Source organism: Marmota marmota, unplaced genomic scaffold, assembly GCF_001458135.2.
Source record: "Marmota marmota marmota unplaced genomic scaffold, marMar, whole genome shotgun sequence".
Taxonomy (NCBI): Eukaryota; Metazoa; Chordata; class Mammalia; order Rodentia; family Sciuridae; genus Marmota; species Marmota marmota.
This window is the reverse complement of record NW_026000057.1, coordinates 209,404-227,162: the sequence shown is the minus strand read 5'-3', so window position 1 is coordinate 227,162 and position 17,759 is coordinate 209,404. Positions and strand designations below refer to the sequence as shown.

Here is a 17,759-nt window from a genome sequence, read left to right as displayed (position 1 = left end):
CTTACTTTGAAATATTTTAATATGGACCCTGTAGTAAGTATGGACATCTGTTAAGTTTTCATTGAAATGTTAGTGAAAGTTGGAGGTGCCCGTTGTCATGGACACTCAGGGCTGGGGACTGGCACCTCACCCCAAGGGACTCTACATTAAGCAAATCACTTTTCTTTATCTCTGATTGACACAGATATTTCCTTAACTAGAATGATGGATGTTGGAGATGGATTTTAATTGGGGCCACTTGTGGTGATCAAGATATGTGGCTAGGGTTGGACTCTTCCAGAGGCCTTTCTTCTTTTGTGTTAGAGGGTATAGAAGTTGAGTGAACCAGTAAAAATACAGACATTGAGCCTCTAGGAGGCTGGGTCTTAGAGTCGGGCAGTGGCAGAGCCAGGGCTGCCTCTGCCCTCTACTCTGCTCAGTGAACTTTGTGTGCCCTTGGAAGAGTCTCTCTGTCTACAATGACTCTCTTTCAGAGGTTTATCAAACCACCTAGGCTGATTCTTGACTACTGTTCCCTGACCCCAGACTGAAGTCTGTGCCTGAGAACCAACATATGATACTTCTGGAAGTTTTGGTATCTTATGTCTTCTTTTGATTCAAGAAGAAAGAAGTTTTACTAACACCCGGTTATCACGAGTGATGGATCTGCATTTCTAGTTAACATGTAGTTGATTTCTGTTTAACAAGAGGAAATCCAGTTTTCCCAGCCAGTACTATTTTCTGATTTTCTTGATAACATACTCTTCCTCTATAGATAATGAAAAGAATTAGAGATTATCAGAGTAAATCTGAGTCACAATAAAGCGAACAAAAATACACATGTGTGGCACATTATGTAGAAATCTCTGCCCTTGAGAAACTGCATACTCTGAGAATTTTATTTTTGATATATTTTTTATACAGACCCAAGCAAGTGAATTATTTTTCCACTTTAGCAAAAGTCTATTTTTTTATTTTTTCTTTTTTTCTGGTGTGCTCAGGTTCACTAATGGTCACTGTGGTTTGGAGGGAGTCTTAATGGATGCTTTGCCCTTGATAAAGACCAAGGACAATCATAGGACTTCCCTGTGGTCTACCTCACTTAGGCGTCTTGATGAATGGCCCTAGTTCAGGAAGGCAAATGCTCTGTTTCTTGTCCAACTGAGGAATTCAAAGTAGTGAGAAGTTAAATGGCTGCTCCCCTCCACAGAATTGATTGTGACAGAGTCAGAGCTGGAACTGAGCTTTCTGAACGAGGTGACTGATCCATGGCTCTTGACGCCACCCCTGGCTCCCAGAGTGCAGGGAAGTGAGTCTCCGTGGTACTCCCACAGAATGGCACATCCAGAGATACTGGTGGTGACATTTGCAGAAGAACTTGTGGTTCTTGCTCAATAGAACTTCAGCAGAAGCCTGCGCTTGGGGCATTGAGGTGGGATGTTTAGTTTGGGTGGTGATAGAACAAGGGAATCCGCAAGCCTTGAATGTCTCTCTCCCAGCATTGGCCACTCTCACTGCATCCCCAAGTCATCCCGAATGAGTCATCCTACAATCAAAGTAAAAGTAAAATTAAATTAAGGAGAGTCTCGGCAGGCTCTAGTCAGGAGCCTGGCCCCGCATTCCAAACCCCTCCTTCCACCCAGCCTCATTGCACTGACTCCTGTATTCTCCGTCTTCAAAACCAATCCTGTGACATTGTATTTCTCCATTTTGCAATTGATAAAATCCAGGCTTTGGAAATGAACGTGTAATGTCCCAAGGTTATTCAACTCTTCTGCATTCCTAGTCGTTCCTCCTGAATCCACACCCTATGCTATGCTGGGTTCTATGCAGCTTTAGACTAATTATGGACAGTTAAATTATGGGTGTGGTTTTGGCCAGCTTGATGTTACTGCAGCAAAATACGTGAGATAATTAACTTATAAGAGGAAAGTTTTATTTAGTTGGAGGTACGCCAAGATTGGGCTGACCCCTTGCCTTGTTGGAGGTGCCAGATGGCAATGGCGGGGAGTGTGGCAGGGCAAACTGCCAGGAGGAAGGAGGGAAGAGGAAGGGACCGGGGTCCCATAATCCACACTGACCTAATAACCTAAAAACCTCCCAATAGCCCCCACCTATTAAAGTTTCCACCACCTCTTAAGAGAACACCTACCACCCTGAGGACCACGCCTTGGGGGCGTGGCCTTTGGGGGCCACTTATCAACACCATAGCAAAAATCTTCTGACTTGTCCTGCCAAGTAAAAGATCTATTTATTAAACCTTGCAGAATGTGTGTGTGTATGTGTGTGTGTGTTTGTGTGTGTGTGTTGTGTGTCCGTGTTTTAGAATAGGGCGTACATCTTTGGTGTCTGATGCAGACTCACTGTGGATGGGAGAGAACCACCTTCTTAGGTGAGATACTGGATGAAAGGTGTTAAAAGAGAAATTTGCACTGATGACAGCTCCCACTTTGAAGCTGTCAGAATCCTTTTGCTGTCACCACCGAATCTGACAGCTTGGCTTACACTACTGAAAGGGCTGCTGTCTGAGGAGCAGGGTGGTGGCTGCTGCGGCTGCGCTAACTGGGTACCAGTCAGATGCGTCTGGGCAGCCTTCTCCTTACAGGTGCCTTCCTGCTTTGGGCACCAGGAAGCCTTTTGCTCTTAATTTCCTTTTTCTTGTCAACTTCCATCCTGGAAAGAGAAAATATTGTCTCTTCTTAAAAGAGCGTACCTGGCATTTGTATTTCTCACAAGGAAATGGCTAACCTCAGTTGCTGAATAATCAGGCTTTTCTGGGATTTGGCAAATGTGAGTAGGTCTCCCTAAAGACCTGGCCGGCTCCAGAGAGGTGAATCATGGAGGCTCCCAACAAAGAAGTCAGCTTTGTACTGCAAAAAAAATGCAGGTCTTGAGCCTCAGTCTCACGACTGCATCATTTCAGAGTACGGGGAAGGCTCCCGTTATCTGTGGTTATAGTGATGGATATCACAAAGGGCAAAAACTGCCTTGGAAAGAAGAAAGTGTCTTGGTTTCACATCTTTTTTTCACTGCTAAACACAGCATGAAAACACTGTGTGGCTTTTTCTCCTAGATTACAGATGCTCTAGGGACTCCAGCTTATTCATTCTGCTCTAGGCCCACACGGTTTGTCCTGTCCATAGTAGAAACCTAGTGCTGGCTGAGCTGAATCGTTTTTCAATGCAAAAGGAAAGTTGTGCAGATTCAAGAAGTAGTTGGGGCAGCCTGGCACAGTGAGTCAGATGTCCATGCACAGCTCCCCACTTACTCAGAGGAAGAATTTATTTCATGGCTGAAAAGGGGACAGATAATACATACCAAGCATACGATGGATAAAGCAAGGAACCCAGCATAATAAGTGTTTACTACTTATTTTTTATTAATAGGCATTTTTAAGTGCCACCATATGCCAGGAACTGTTCTAGGAGCTTTGTTAGCCTTAGTGGTTTGAAACCCACTGTTTTCCACGTTGTGGCAATTTCTCTTAGAGGTTGTTAAAACAAGTAATGGAGAGCTAGCACCACCATGTCCAAGAGGAAAGTTTTATCAAAGCCAGTGAAATGGGAGATGGGCTGCTGGGAGATCCAGCAGAACGGGCATGTTCCCACTGCCTTAGGGATTTGGGGAAAGTCCTGAGGAAATTCTTACCTGTTCCCTGTTTCTTCATCCACAGGCCTCCTGGTGGGTACCCTTGATGTTGTGTTGGACTCCAGTGCCCGGGTTGCTCCTTACCGAATCCTGTACCAGACTCCGGACTCTCTGGTCTATTGGACCATCGCCTGTGGTAAGTAGTATTTGGTGAGACACAAGTTTACAGAAAGCTTTAAACCAACAGCTTTCTGCCAGAAGGGAAGGAACACGTACCTGTGAATGCAATCACTGGTATTTCAGGGAATGAACTTTAGCTATTTGAGCACAAGAACCCCCCCCACACCAGTCTTAATGGCTTAACCCAATAAACCTGCTCATTCTGAGGAAGTCTTATTTGGATCACATAGTGTCCTCCATCTGTAGTGACACCCTGTGGAACACGAGTCCTCCAGGTTCAGCTTGCAAGGAGGAGAAGGCTTGAACATGAACTTCCTTAGCCCAGAAGTGGCACAGACCCTTCTGCTTACTCTCCATTGATTAGAATTGGTCATGTGGGCCCAGCCTAACTGCAGGGGAAGCTGGGAAATGAAGAGGAATGTGTGGGGTGCTTGGGTGTACTGAGTAATACTTAGTCTGTTGTAGCACACAGTATCTCCTGTCAGTAAAGATAATTTATTACTCCTGATGAGAATATGGATACTACATTGTGTTTATAATGGCAGCAAACAGCCCTGCTGTTATTGGATCTCTTGCAAAATTTTTTTCTTTTTATTTATTTGTTCTTTTTAGATACACATGAAACTAGAATGTGTTTTGATGTATTGTACATACATGGGGTGTAACTTATTCTAATTAGGATCCCATTCTTCTGGTTGTACATGATGTGGAGTCACACAAATCGCATATTCCTAAATGAACATAGGAAAGTGATGTCCAATTCTTTCTATTGTCTTTCCTATTCCCACCCCCCTCCCTTCCCTTCATTTCCTTTTGTCTAATCCAATGAATTTCTCTTCTTCTCTTCCCCCCTTATGTGAGTCAGCATCTGCATATCAGAGAACATTCAGCCTTTGGTTTTTAGGGATTGGCTTATTTTACTTAGTATGACAATCTCCAGTTCCATCCATTTATTAGCAAATGCCATAATTTCATTCTTCTTTATGGCAAGTCATATTCCATTATATATATATTTCCACATTTTCTTTATTCATTCATCTGTGAAAGGGAACCTAGGTTGGTTCCATAGTTTAGCTATTGTGAATTGAGCTGCTGTAAACATTGATGTGGCTGTGTCACTGTAGTATGTTAATTTTAAGTCCTTTGGGTATAAACCAAGGAGTGGGATAACTGGGTCAAATGGTGGTTCCATTCCAAGTTTTCTAAGGAATCTCCAAACTGCTTTCCAGAGTGGTTGCACCAATTTGCAGTCCCACCAGTAATGTATGAGTGAACCTTTTCCCCACATCCTCACCAAAATTTATTGTTACTTGTATTCTTGGTAATTGGCATTCTGACTGGAGTGAGATAGAATCTCAGTGTCTCACAAGAACTTCTAATGCAAAATGACCAGATTTTTTTAAAGTGATTTGTTTGCAGGTAGTTTTCTTTTAAATGCAGAAAAATCACCATAGGTACTGAATGCTTCATTTTTTTGCTTCCCCTAGGTTTTTTATATTAATGGACTTTAGTTTTACATAATTGAACAGATAGTTTGATTTAGAGGAAAGTTGGACAGATTATTCAGAGACCTCCTGTGTAACCCCCACATACATAGCTTCTACTTTCTGTCTCTCTTTTTTTTCTACTTTCATTGATATCTTAGTATGCTATATTTGTTACAATTAGTAAACCAATATTGAACATTAGTATAAGATAGAATCCATTGCTTATTCAGATTTTCTTGTTTTTCCTAATGTTTTTTTCTGTCCCAGGGCTCTACCATTATTCCATATCACATTTGGTTTTCATACTCTCAGGTTCCTCTTGACTCATAAAATTTTCTAGACTTCCATGTTTAGGATTTTTTGGAGGAATGTTGGTTAGATGTATTGTAGAAAGTTCCTTTGATGTTTTTCTTGTCATTATTATTATTATTCCTTGTCATTATACTGGGGTGATGGGTTTTTATGGGGAAGATTCTAGAGATAAAATGCCATTTTCATCTTATTGTGTCATGAGTACATATTATCAACATGATTTATGGCCATGAAAGTCCCTGATCACCTGCAAGAACTGGTGTCCTTCTGGTTTTTCCACTGTAATGTCACTCTCTTCTTTGCTTTTGTAACTGCACTCTTTGGGAGAAAGTCACTACACATGGTCCATCCTTAAGGGATGGGGGTCTTGAGGATAGATTATCTAGGTAATTTATTTATTCTTCTGCACGGAAGTTCTGTTTTCTCCCTTCATTATTAATTTATTCAATTATTGATGTCACTATAGACTCATGGGTATTTACATTTTCACCCTGGGTTGCAATCCAATGCTACTTTAGTTTGACTTTAAGTTCTTTAAGTCCTTAAGTTCTTTAAGTTGACTTCATTCATTTTTTAAGTTGATCTCTGCTTTTTAAAGAAGTAACTTGCTAGAATCTAAAGATAGGAAGGCAATTAGATGATCTCTGCTCATTTAAAATCAATTCTCAAGAGAATATAAGCAAATACTCACTTGCAGCCTTAGGTGAATAAGAGTTCTATTTGATTACTGAATACCCAGCTAAACACAGGATTCTAGGCCAGCCTTCTATGCAAATAGGGGAAGTATCTGGGTGTGATTTCAGGCTGATGGAAGGCTCAGTGACCTAGTATTACTCCTTCAAGGATTTAGTAGTACCTGAAATTCTAACATCATAGCTATATTCTTTTAAAAGTATCCTAGCTAAGATGCAAACAGCCTCAGGAGAGACAGTTGGACATATTCCTTGTCATTCGCACATTTCTGTGAATGAAAGAATAGCTTTGGGATTTAAGGCATTGGAGAAAACTGCCTAGACGTGAAGGATGTGAATGAGCGAAGAAGGGGGTAAAGGATACAGGAAGAAGGAAACTGGGACTCTGAAGAAGACAGACTTACTGGTGTACCAAGGTTCACAGGTGGCATCCAGCTGCAGGTCCACTTAGCACAAAGGGATACCAGAAGCTATGGTAGGTGGTTGGGAAAGTTTTGCATTTAGTGGGTGAACAGTCTAGAAAGTGTTAAAGTAGACACTGCAGGCAGCAAGTGAAGAAGTGCAGGGCTGGGGATGTGGCTCAAGCGGTAGCGCGCTTACCTGGCATGCGTGCGTCCCGGGTTCGATCCTCAGCACCACATACAAAACAAAGATGTTGTGTCCACCAACTAAAAAATATATATTAAAAAATTCTCTCTCTCAAAAAAAAAAAAAAGAAGTGCAACCCAGGGACATGAAAGGTCATGGAGCCCCTGAGACCCCTGCCTTGATGAGGGTGTGCCCCCTTCTCAGCTCCAGCAATCCCATCACTTGGGCCCTGGGTGGTTTTGAGATGGTGGGGAGAGGGGCGTCTCCGACCCCTGGCTCTCATTGCAGCCCTCCAGGACCCTGGTCTTCCTATCAGCATCTGGTGATAGGAGGAGCTACATGTGCCTCTGTGTCTCTTCTCCCTGTGCCTCCTCATCTGTCGCCTTTCTTGTCATTGACATTTATGTCACTGCCTGACATTGCTGTTCCTCAGTCTGTTTCTGAGGCTTTGTCATTCTGTCAAGTAGACCTTCCTGTGAATGCTCAGGTGGGGTAGAACCCGGAGTTACAAAGCGGATTTAGTTCTGAATTGTTTGCCAAGCCAAGACTAGGGAACACTCGGCTGTGACTGCTGATGGCATAAAATATGCCTCAAAGAGATGTGCTTTCATTTCCCCGGTATTGCCTGTCACAACTGCATGATCTCATTATAATAAGCCCGGAATGGATTTTTGCTTTTGTATGTATCGATTACCCATAGAGGTAGCTCCAGAATTTCCTTATGGAAGACTCCCGGAAGTGACAACCTTTATGAAAGTCCCATTCACCCATTAACTGTTTTTTCTTAACGATTTCTGATTCAGCATTTAAACCCCAAATGACTGGCTTCCTTTCATGACAAAATTTTAAGAGCAAAAGCGGCTACCTTAAAAGGATTTCTCGAATTTGCTGACTTTTCTGCTTGCAACTTGAATGTTATTTTTTCATCAACAACAAAATTAATACTATTTAGTAGGAAAATATGTTGACAGCTTTTTAATTGTCTTGAATTTCATGAATTGTTGCTGAAGAGGAACTTCAGCAGAAGATTGGGCAGTATGATTCACTGCCCTAGAACCCATCATAGTATAAGATCTTGGCCTATGTCTTGTACCTTAAGTGTCATTAGTGTCAGTTAAATTAAAGGGGCTGCGACCATCCATGTTATAACATTGACCACTTTTTGTAAATCAGCAGCAGTCTTAACTGTAAATCCTAGTTGTCTGATTTGCCTTAGACGTGATTCATAGGAATCTTTGGGACCTAGAGTAGCTTACTGCCAGTATAATAATCAGCTGGCCCCGGGCAATATGGACTCTGTAGTTTGATAATAGCCCTGAACAGTGCCTTAATATGGCTTCCCATTGACTTAGATTTCCTTTTCTCTACCATTCCAGAATCTCATTTGGTCCTAGCCAGTCATTCAGTTTCAGAACTGAGAGACACATCAATCATCCCCTTGTCCACCCCACTTATTTCAGGAGGATACAGAGGGAAAGTGAATGTGCCCAAGTTAGCCTTCCTAGCTTTAACTAATTAGGTGGAGCTCCAGCCAAGTTCTCAGGTCTCCCCCTCCCACCCCATGACTTTCTAAGTGGCGCCATGCTGGCTTTTATGATTAAACATTCCTTTAGACTGGAGCTGATAAGACCCAGACTTTAATTAAAGATTGCTAATTGGCCTGTTCTTGCTGTTTCTCTACAGTAGATAGAGAAAATGTTGGGTAATTTAGTTACTTTCCACATGATATAGACGTAACGTGAAGGTTATAGGATTTCTATTCTCTCTTTTTCATTTGTTCTAATTAGTTATACATGACAGTAGAATGCATCTTGACACATCATACATAAATGGAATATAACTTCTCATTCATCTGGTTGAAGTATTTTTAATAATACTTTCTTGGTCTGTATATCTCAAGGATTTTTTTTTCTAATCCTTGGTAACAGCAACTTAAAAAAAGAAAAGAAAAAAAATTTGCTTTTGTTCCTTTAAGTAATACATGTTCATTGTGAAAATTAGAAAATACAGATAAGTAAAAAGAATAAAAAGAGAAAACCATAATAGCACATCATAAATTATCACTTTCCAGACTTAATAGCCTAATATATATGTACACATTCTATGTATATACTATATATGCATAACATGTAAATATATGAGCTATTTGTTTATAAAATTTAGAATTTATGAAATAGGATGAAAACTAATATATTGAGAATACTTTTTATGTCAACAACATATTTCTATAACATCAATTTAATAGGTGGATACTTTTTTATTGTGCATATAATGTAATTTATCTAATCAATATGTTGTATTGAACATCTAGGTTTTTTTCCTCTGCTGTTAAGCATTTTGAACAACCTTAGAGAATATCCTCTTTAGCAAAATCTTTGCGCATATGACCTTAGGATAAATTTATACAAGCAGATAACGATGAGTCAAAGAATATGTATGTATTTAATATGGCTAGACTGATTGCCTACCAGGAAAATGGTCATTACATTCCCATCACTGAGTTAGGAGAGGGCCCTTAAGTAAAATAAGAATGTCAGCTTCGGACTCCTCCTGCCAGTGTCGGATAAGTTACTGGGGCTCTGTTTTCTCAGTGATTATGGAGCGATGAGCAGTTATGACCCAGAGGAGATTAAGACCAGAGTTATATAAAGAGTGCACCATCTTCACTCAGAAGGTGTTCTGTCCACACTCTAGTGAGGTAGTGTGGACACTGCAATCCAGACATCAGGGCGTCAGGGCACAGAGGTTTCCACTGCATGTGTGTTAGGCAATAGTTAAGCAGCTCTTTTCTTTGTGTCCTAACATCAGAATTTCAAAATATTTTCTGCATCGTATTTCAAGATGAGGTCTCTGTTTTGCTGATTGTGGTGGTAGCAGCAAAAGTACCGGTTCAGGGCTTTGTATATTCTAGGTTTATGCTATGGATTTTGTGTGTATTATCTACTTAGCATCTAGCACAAACCATGTGGTCTCAGCTGTTGCCTACATATTACAGATGAAAAATATGAGGCACAGAGGAAGTTAAGTCATTTACCGAAGGTCCCAAGGTTAATGTGTGGTCCTGCAGAGATTTGAAACCTGGTGTACCTGGTGACATCCACATCTGTGGTCTGAGGTATTTTGTTATATTATCTCTCTGATAGCCTGTCTCCTTCTCCAGCCTCTGTTCATACTCACCACACTTATAAAATATGTGAGGAGGCAGTGAAGTGGAGCAAATAAGAGCACAGGTTTTGAACCTACAAAGTCTAGATTTAGTTTATAAAATTGTGAAAACCTCCGTTTCTCTGTCTGTAAAAAAGACCACAACTCTCAGGGTTGCTGTATGACTGTGCTGTGTGTTATAAAGTGTGGCATCTGGCCTTAGTGCTATCTTATTAAAGTGCTTATAACCATGTGTTTAATTAGGTGGGGATTTTGAAAAAGTGGATTTCCCTTTTGTTTTTAAAACTGTTTCAAACCAAAACACTGGAGGGATTTTTCTTTTGCCCTCTCCAAATACAAGTTTGTACTTTCTTCTTTGCGCGGTTTTGTAGTTACAGGCTATATAATTGTAACAGCGTACTGGGTATTGCTCTTACCTTCACTTGGCATTTAAACTTCTAAATTTTAATCTTTGAGGCTCTATTTCTATTTGGACAAGACCATAAAATAGACAATTTTTTTTCACTTGGTTCCCTTTATTTGAGTAATTTTGAGGCCTGGATCAGCTCAGTGATCCACACAGCCTGTTCTGGATCTCACAATACTATCTTGGTTGCTTTTTAATCTCTAGAAGGTTTAGTTGTCTTTAAAGTTTTGTTTTGTCTTCTACTGTGTTGTGGGTGGTTTTTGTTTTTGTGTGTACTTACAAATATACACCTGAACTCATGTATGCACACACTCCTGATTAGTGAGAAATTTCCGTCATTGGAGCCCTTAAACTTTTGTTCTTACTCCTCAGAGGCCAGATATGATTAAAAAAAAAAAAAAGATTTGTGGGTCTATTTGACTGTTTCTTTTAATTTCAAGTAGACTTCATGTATTTCAAAATATATTTCAAACCTGACGAGAAATTAGACTAGAATGACATAGTATTTTCCGTCATCATAGATAGTATTTAAAATTTGCCCAGACACCTGCAGAGGACCTGTGGTTGATAGTCTAAAAAATTGTCCTAAATGAGAGAGATTCTTATTTTTCAGAAATTAATGTTTAAATAACACAAACCCATCAGGTTCTGATCTAGTTTTTGTCACAGTGGAGCTCTCTGGCTGGGGTTTCCTGAAGGATTCTCATGCCTGACCCCAAATTCCTTTGTCATCCCAGCTGATTGCACAGTGTGTCGGCTTGTTTTTCCTGCTCTATATCTATAAATGGAGCCAGAAAATCAACAGCCAAGCCCTTCCTTTCTTTTCTGAACTCTTAACAAATTTTGCATGAACGGCTGGGTAAATAAACCAGTCCCTTTCAGACTCCCGGCAAAATAGCTTCACATTATCTCACTTTGAACGAACACAACAATACCACAAATTAAAATTTTAAAAAAGAAAGAAAAAAAATAACAGTATCAAAGAGTTCTGGGACTTTGGTTCTTGCAGCGCTGTGCTTATATACTTTTGAGGCACATTTTGTGTTCAGGCATGTTTCCTTTGGCCTCTTGCTGATTATTAAGAATGGTCCAGAAAAAAATGATAATTGCTCCCAAACTGTTCAGAGACATCTGCTTTATTGTCTCTGAGAGATAACTTATACCTTTTGTTCTGAGATGAAAAGTGGACAGATATGGGCACATCCTTCCAGAAATGTGTTTTTCCTGGATTAGATCTTGGCGGTTCGTCTTATACGGTGGGGGAGTGAATCCAGTCCTACCTTACAGGTATCCTCATATTCCTTGTCTCCATATCTGGGGCCAGACACTGGTCCTCAAGTATTCTTCTTATTTATTATTCCTCATTTATTATTCATTTAGGAAAGTGGTTAGGGAATATGGTGCATTTATGCACTTAATATAAATGTAAAAGTTACTTGCATATTATTCCCCTTGGAAAGTATCCACCGGGTATGGATCTATAGTTTAGTTCCTGTAGCTACCATTGGCTGATGGCATTTGTTGTTTTCTTTCCTCAAATAGTGATGAGGTTCACTTCATATAATAACATACTAAGTTCTCTCTTTTCTGAAATCCAGACTTCTGGAACTCTCGGAATCTTACCTTTGATTGTAGCCAGAAACCCTCTTTGGTAGCACAGAAGCAATCTTGAAGCACTGACTAGGCTGAGGAGTTGAGACCTATAGACAGTAAGCACCACTGAACTCATGGGACCCTGCAGGGCCCGCCTTCTTGCTTGATGCTGACAGATGTGGGAGAAACAGCAGGAGGTGTAGGACAGAAGAGAAACAGCCAAGCGACAGCCATGGAAGCGGGGGCCAGGAGTGGTCAGCGAGACCAAAATGTGGGTATTACCTCTCCAGAGGTGAGCAGTAGAGAAAGAGCCACGGGTGAAAATGTCATTGGGTGGTAGAGGGTGGGCATCATGGGGATGATGAACAGTGGAAGGCAGGCAGTCCTGGGGGACATGTGGCTGGGAAACAATGGTGATAGTAAACCTGAACTTCCCTGCAAGAATCTTGGATGGCATTTGTCATGCACCACATAAAACAGTGGTCTCCTAAGATTAAAATGGAGCTGAAAAATTTTTGTCACCTACTAAAGTAGCTATGGCAACATCTCCATGCAGTGTGTTACTCATATTATTTGTGGTGATGCTGGTGTAAACCAACCTGTTTAAATACAGAAATACTTACCACTGGGTGACTGTTACCAACAATATTCAGTACAGTAACATGATGTAAAGGCTTGTAGTTTAAGAGCAGTAGGCTAGACCATAGCCTAAATATGTAGTAGGCGAGACCATCTAGGTTTACATAAGTCCATACTACGTTGTTCATGCAATGACAAAATTGCCTGATGATGCATTTCTCAAAGCATCCCCATAATTAAGGCATGCATGACTGTATTTGTATATGGGTGGGGAAGACACATCAGCCATGTGGATTGTCATGTAATGTCATGTAAGTATGAGCAAATGTTTGTTGAAGGAGCACCTGCCTGCATGCACCATTTCTGCTCTGACTGTGTGTAGCGCAGATGCACATACCTGGCCGTGTGCACAAAGGAAACTTTGAAGGTAGCATGAGCAAACCTGAGGACGCGCCTGTTCTGCCCAGGTTTGCAACTGACGGACTTTTCTACTCATGACAACCAAGGATTGTTGAGTTTGATGTGAGATGCTTGGGTTGGATTCTGTGATCAGTGGAACAGGGAATCTAAAAGTAAAGTCAGTGTTCTGATGACCTGGTAGTGAGCAGAGCATTACGAGATACCAGTCAAGAGCCAGACCGCCATGGCTGAGCTGAGGCTCCGCCTCTGGAAGGCTCATCTCTGACTGATGTACAACAGGAGCAGAGGAGAGGCAAATCAGAGGCTGGGAATCATGCCCGGTGGCTCTGGAGACATTCAGCAGTTCTGCGGGTCCCCAGGAGTGCCTCTGTCCTAAGGTGCAGTACATCAGTCAGTGCCAACAGCACAGACAAACAGCGGATGGAAGGCAGATCACCAACGCCTTCTGGACAGGGCCCTTGGAATCTGCCGTGTATCATGGCTCATGATGACAGTGGCCTCTGCAGACAAGGAAGGGCCAGTACTTTTAGAAAATTTTATAATTAGGATTTAAATTTTTAACTATAAAATGTTTTCAAGCTCTCTCTCTGGCAGACTCCCCCAAATTGACTCATTTCCTAAATATTCCAAATAGACCCTTGAAAAGTATTTTCTACTTTCCAAATTATGTCTATAAGACATTTTCCCTTGTGATTTTCACAACATTAATTTAAAGTGGGTAAGAATTTTTATTATTTCAATGTGTGTCCATTTTCCTTGTAAAGAATTTGAGACAGAAATTAAGCAAACTGTCTATAGTCATTCAACTGGCTGGAAGCCAGCCATATCTTGCTATGATATAGTAAAGAGTTTTCCTATTGCTTTTACATGTGCTTGACTATGACCTCAAATGAGTGAGCTGTGAAAAGAACCCACGAAGAAGACAATTTCATTCTTTAGTGTTTTCACAGGACAGCTCTCCACTAAGAAATCTGATTTCTATTCTTTACGTATGCATCCCTTCTAAATACTTCTTTATTTTAATTTTAATTAATTCATTCATTTTTGTGAAGCTGGGGTATCAAATCCAGGGCCTTGCACATGCTAGGCAAATGCTTCACCACTAAGCTATGTCCCCAGCCCCATGAGCATCCTATGGAGGCTATGTTGGTTTTTAATCTTAAAGTAAAAGAAAGTGAACTTTGTTTTTTTTCTGTTTAGCCTTTCCTTACACAGTGGGTCTGAAGCCCTTCGGGCGTACCTCTCATTCTCTATGAGAGTTGAGTTCTGCAACCAGAGTTTTGAATATAATTGCAGATACATTTGTGTCTTCTGCCTTTCTTTCTTTATCAGGAGTGAGACTGAAATTCTGAGATATCTTGAATTGCTAGTGACAAACAACAGAGAAAAAGGATACTTTGGAGAAACCAATCAAAAGATAACTCGGAATCAGGAGATGGCCAAAGGGTAAATCAATGGAATCACAAAATCATTCTCAAGTTTTGGAATGAGTAGTGCATATAATTTATACATAGGACAAGTATAATTTATTTCACAAAAACTTTTTCCCACGAGATCATTATCAATCACAAAAGGAATTTATTCTAGTGTCTTCTAGCTATATCCTGACAGTATCCCTGTGATGACACCCGTAGTGTGAGCAGAAAGCAGAGTGTCTTTCTGTGTGTTACAAGGCCTGGGCTGCTTAAATCTGGAGGTCTTTAGGTGAGGTGATAAATGCTCCTTATTAAAAACTGAGATGTAGCTGTGCTAGTGAGGGCCGGCTGCTGTTCCCTGAGATGGTCCATTTCCACATCTCATTCATAATTGAAGTGAGGGTAATTTTGCCCATCAGAGGAGGTGGTTCATCACATGTCCACTGGCTCATATACCACAGCTCTCAGTGTTGCAGCTGAACAACGGAAACCTCGTAGCATAACAAGATCTATGGGGCCCTGTAAAGTGAAAATTCTGGAAGGGAGGAGAGAGAAGTGGTCAACTCCCAGTGCAGAAAAATGAGTGTAGATCACGTTGCTGTCATCCACTCTAAACGGGGTCCTAAAAGTTTTGGACCCACCTGATCAGACTTCACTAATGAGCCCTGCTTCCTCTTGAGTTTCCATATTCTTCACGGTCTCACCTCTTTCCTCTGGAGGACAGGTAGCATTGGAAGTGAAACATGTGCAGTGATAGTCTCCTTTGGTGGTGTCAAGTCGTGATAAAGTGAGCTTGGGTTTTAAAATATCTTGGTGAATGTGGTGGTGCACGCCAGTGGCCCGGGAGGCTGAGGCAGGAGGATTTTGAGTTCAAAGCCAGTCTTAGCAACTTAGTGAGGCCTTAAGCAACTTTGTGAGACCCTAGCTCAAAATAAAAAAATTGAAAAGGGCTGGGGATGTAGTTCACTGGTTAAGAACTCCTGGGTTCAAACCTTGATACCAAAAAAAAAAGGCACAGAACTTGACGTTCATTATCATCATTTTACATTTATCCAGGTGGCTCCAGAAAGGAAATCACTGAACATTGGGAATGGCTGGAGCAGAATCTACTGCAGACGCTCTCCATCTTCGAAAACGAGAATGATATCACCACATTTGTGAGAGGAAAAATACAGGTAGTGGATTGGGGAACAACAACAACAAAACACTGGGCTGGCGATGTGACTCAGTGCATACAGGAGGCCCTGGGTTCAGTCCCCAGCACCACATACACACACACACACACACACACCACAACTTTTTAAGTGGAACTAACTTCAAATTCACAGAAGTATTGTAAAAATAAGAATTGCCTGAAAACACACTTATGTACCCCTTATTGGGTTCACCTGTTGTTGATATTTTGCCTAATTTGCTTTATTCACCTGTTCACTCAATTTGAGGGAAGTTTTCTTCTGAATAGGGATATTTTACAAAACAAGAGCACTACCATTATCAATTTCATTAGTTAACTTTACAAGTTAATTTAACGTTAATACTATACTATTTGGCATATATTCTAATTCTAAATGGCCCAGTTATGCTCTTTGTGGGGTTTGTTATTAATGGTGTTTTTTTCCCGCTAATTCTAAATGGCCCAATTATGCTCTTTGTAGGTTTGTTGGTGGTGGGTTTTTGTTTGTTTGTTTGTTTTCCATTCCAGGACAGGATGTTGTCTAGGAAACTATTGCACTTTAGTTTCTTTAGCATCCTTCAGACACAGCCTTGTCTTAGGTTCTATGACATAAATGGTTTTAAAGTTGTACTGTTCTGGTTTTATTAATAGAACACTTTTAGTTTGGGGTTTCCTTAGTTATTTCCTTACAATTCAGTTTGCACTGTGCACTCCTGAAGGGGTGCCACGTTAGTGATCCTGTGTCCTACCCAAGGCTTCAACTTCTCTAGTAGTGATACTCACCTGCTCCTCAGTGGAGCTGTGAACCCAGTCAGGTGCTATCCGTTTTCTCCACTGTGGAGTTACTACTTTTATTCTTGCAAATAATAAATAATTTTCTGTAGAAGAACATGTTAGGACTCCACAAAGATTCCACTCCTTATCAAAATATTCATCTGGATTTAGCATCCATTGATGATTTTTTTGGTCTGAATCCATTTTTGCCATGATGGTTTGCAAAATGATGATTTTAGGAAATGATGTTTTTCCAGCCCAGCCCTCAGCCACGTTTACCAGTGGGCAATTGCTATTCTACCATAAGCAAGAGCCTCCCTTCATTTATGTATCTCTGCATTATTGATGTGGACTGCTGGGTGTCTCAATTGTGTATGTTTCATTATTGGACCTAATTAGTTTGGTACTCTCACAATCCCAAATTTATCTATGGATACATACTACAAATGCCTTTTTGTCATTGTGACATTCTCCACTATTTTTTTTTAAATATGTCCCGACCTGTGGTAATGTAGGATGATCCAGGCCTATTTTGTGTCTTCCCTGTCCTATATGTTTCAGTTTGCTTTCAATTTTCAATTCCTCCTCCTCCTTAACATTGTTAAGGGAGTATTAATGTTTCCGAAAGTCAAAAAGCATTACTTTGTTCTGTATCTGTATGTTACCCTGTTTTCCCCCAACTCCCCATAGTGAATCAGTGCCATTGTGATCTGGTTTATCCTTTGATCTGGTTTATCCTTTCTTGTGATGGCACACACCTGTAATTCCAGCAGCTCAAGAGGCTGAGACAGGAGGATTGCAAGTTCAAAGCCAGCCTCAGCAAAAGCAAGGCACTAAGCAACTCAGTGAGACCCTGTCTCTATGTAAAATACAAAATAGGGCTGGGGATGTGGCTCAGTTGGCCGAGTGCCCCTGAGTTCAATCCCCATACCAAAAAAAAAAAAAAAAAAAAAAAAAAGAAAGAAAAAAGCTAATAGGAACATTTTGCTTACTGACCTTTAATTCTTATATGTAAGACTTCACAAACTCCATTGTTATCAAAATGTATTCCATATACAGGCTGCTTTTTATTTTGTTTTCATCACTTAAAATCTCCTGTTAATATGCCACATCAATTCATAGAATTCTCTCACGTGCTTTTTGAACAGCAAAACAAAACATCTTTGTAGTTCTATTTTTTATTTTGAAATATTGTTTATAATTATAAAGAATGCAAAGACTGTACAAAGAATCCCCTTACACACTCGATCAAGCTTCACCTAATGTTAACATCTTACATAATTAGGATACTTATCAAAATAAGAAATGAACATTGGTACAATGTTAGTAACAGTTTTATTTGGATTTGTACCAGTTTTTAAAATTCCATGTCCTTGTTTTCTTTCCATGATCCAATCCAGGATCCCA

General features: G+C 40.5%; 1 protein-coding gene across 1 annotated transcript in view; it reads left to right on the top strand.

Moving 5' to 3' along the window:
- Positions 1-17,759, top strand: part of Tbc1d9 (TBC1 domain family member 9) — an 80,976-nt gene that overhangs the window by 14,846 nt on the left and 48,371 nt on the right. Inside the window, exons 4-5 of the mRNA XM_048813850.1 lie at positions 3,653-3,763; positions 15,461-15,579. Of these exons, the coding sequence (XP_048669807.1) occupies positions 3,653-3,763; positions 15,461-15,579 (230 nt within the window). The remainder of the gene's footprint in view (positions 1-3,652; positions 3,764-15,460; positions 15,580-17,759) is intronic.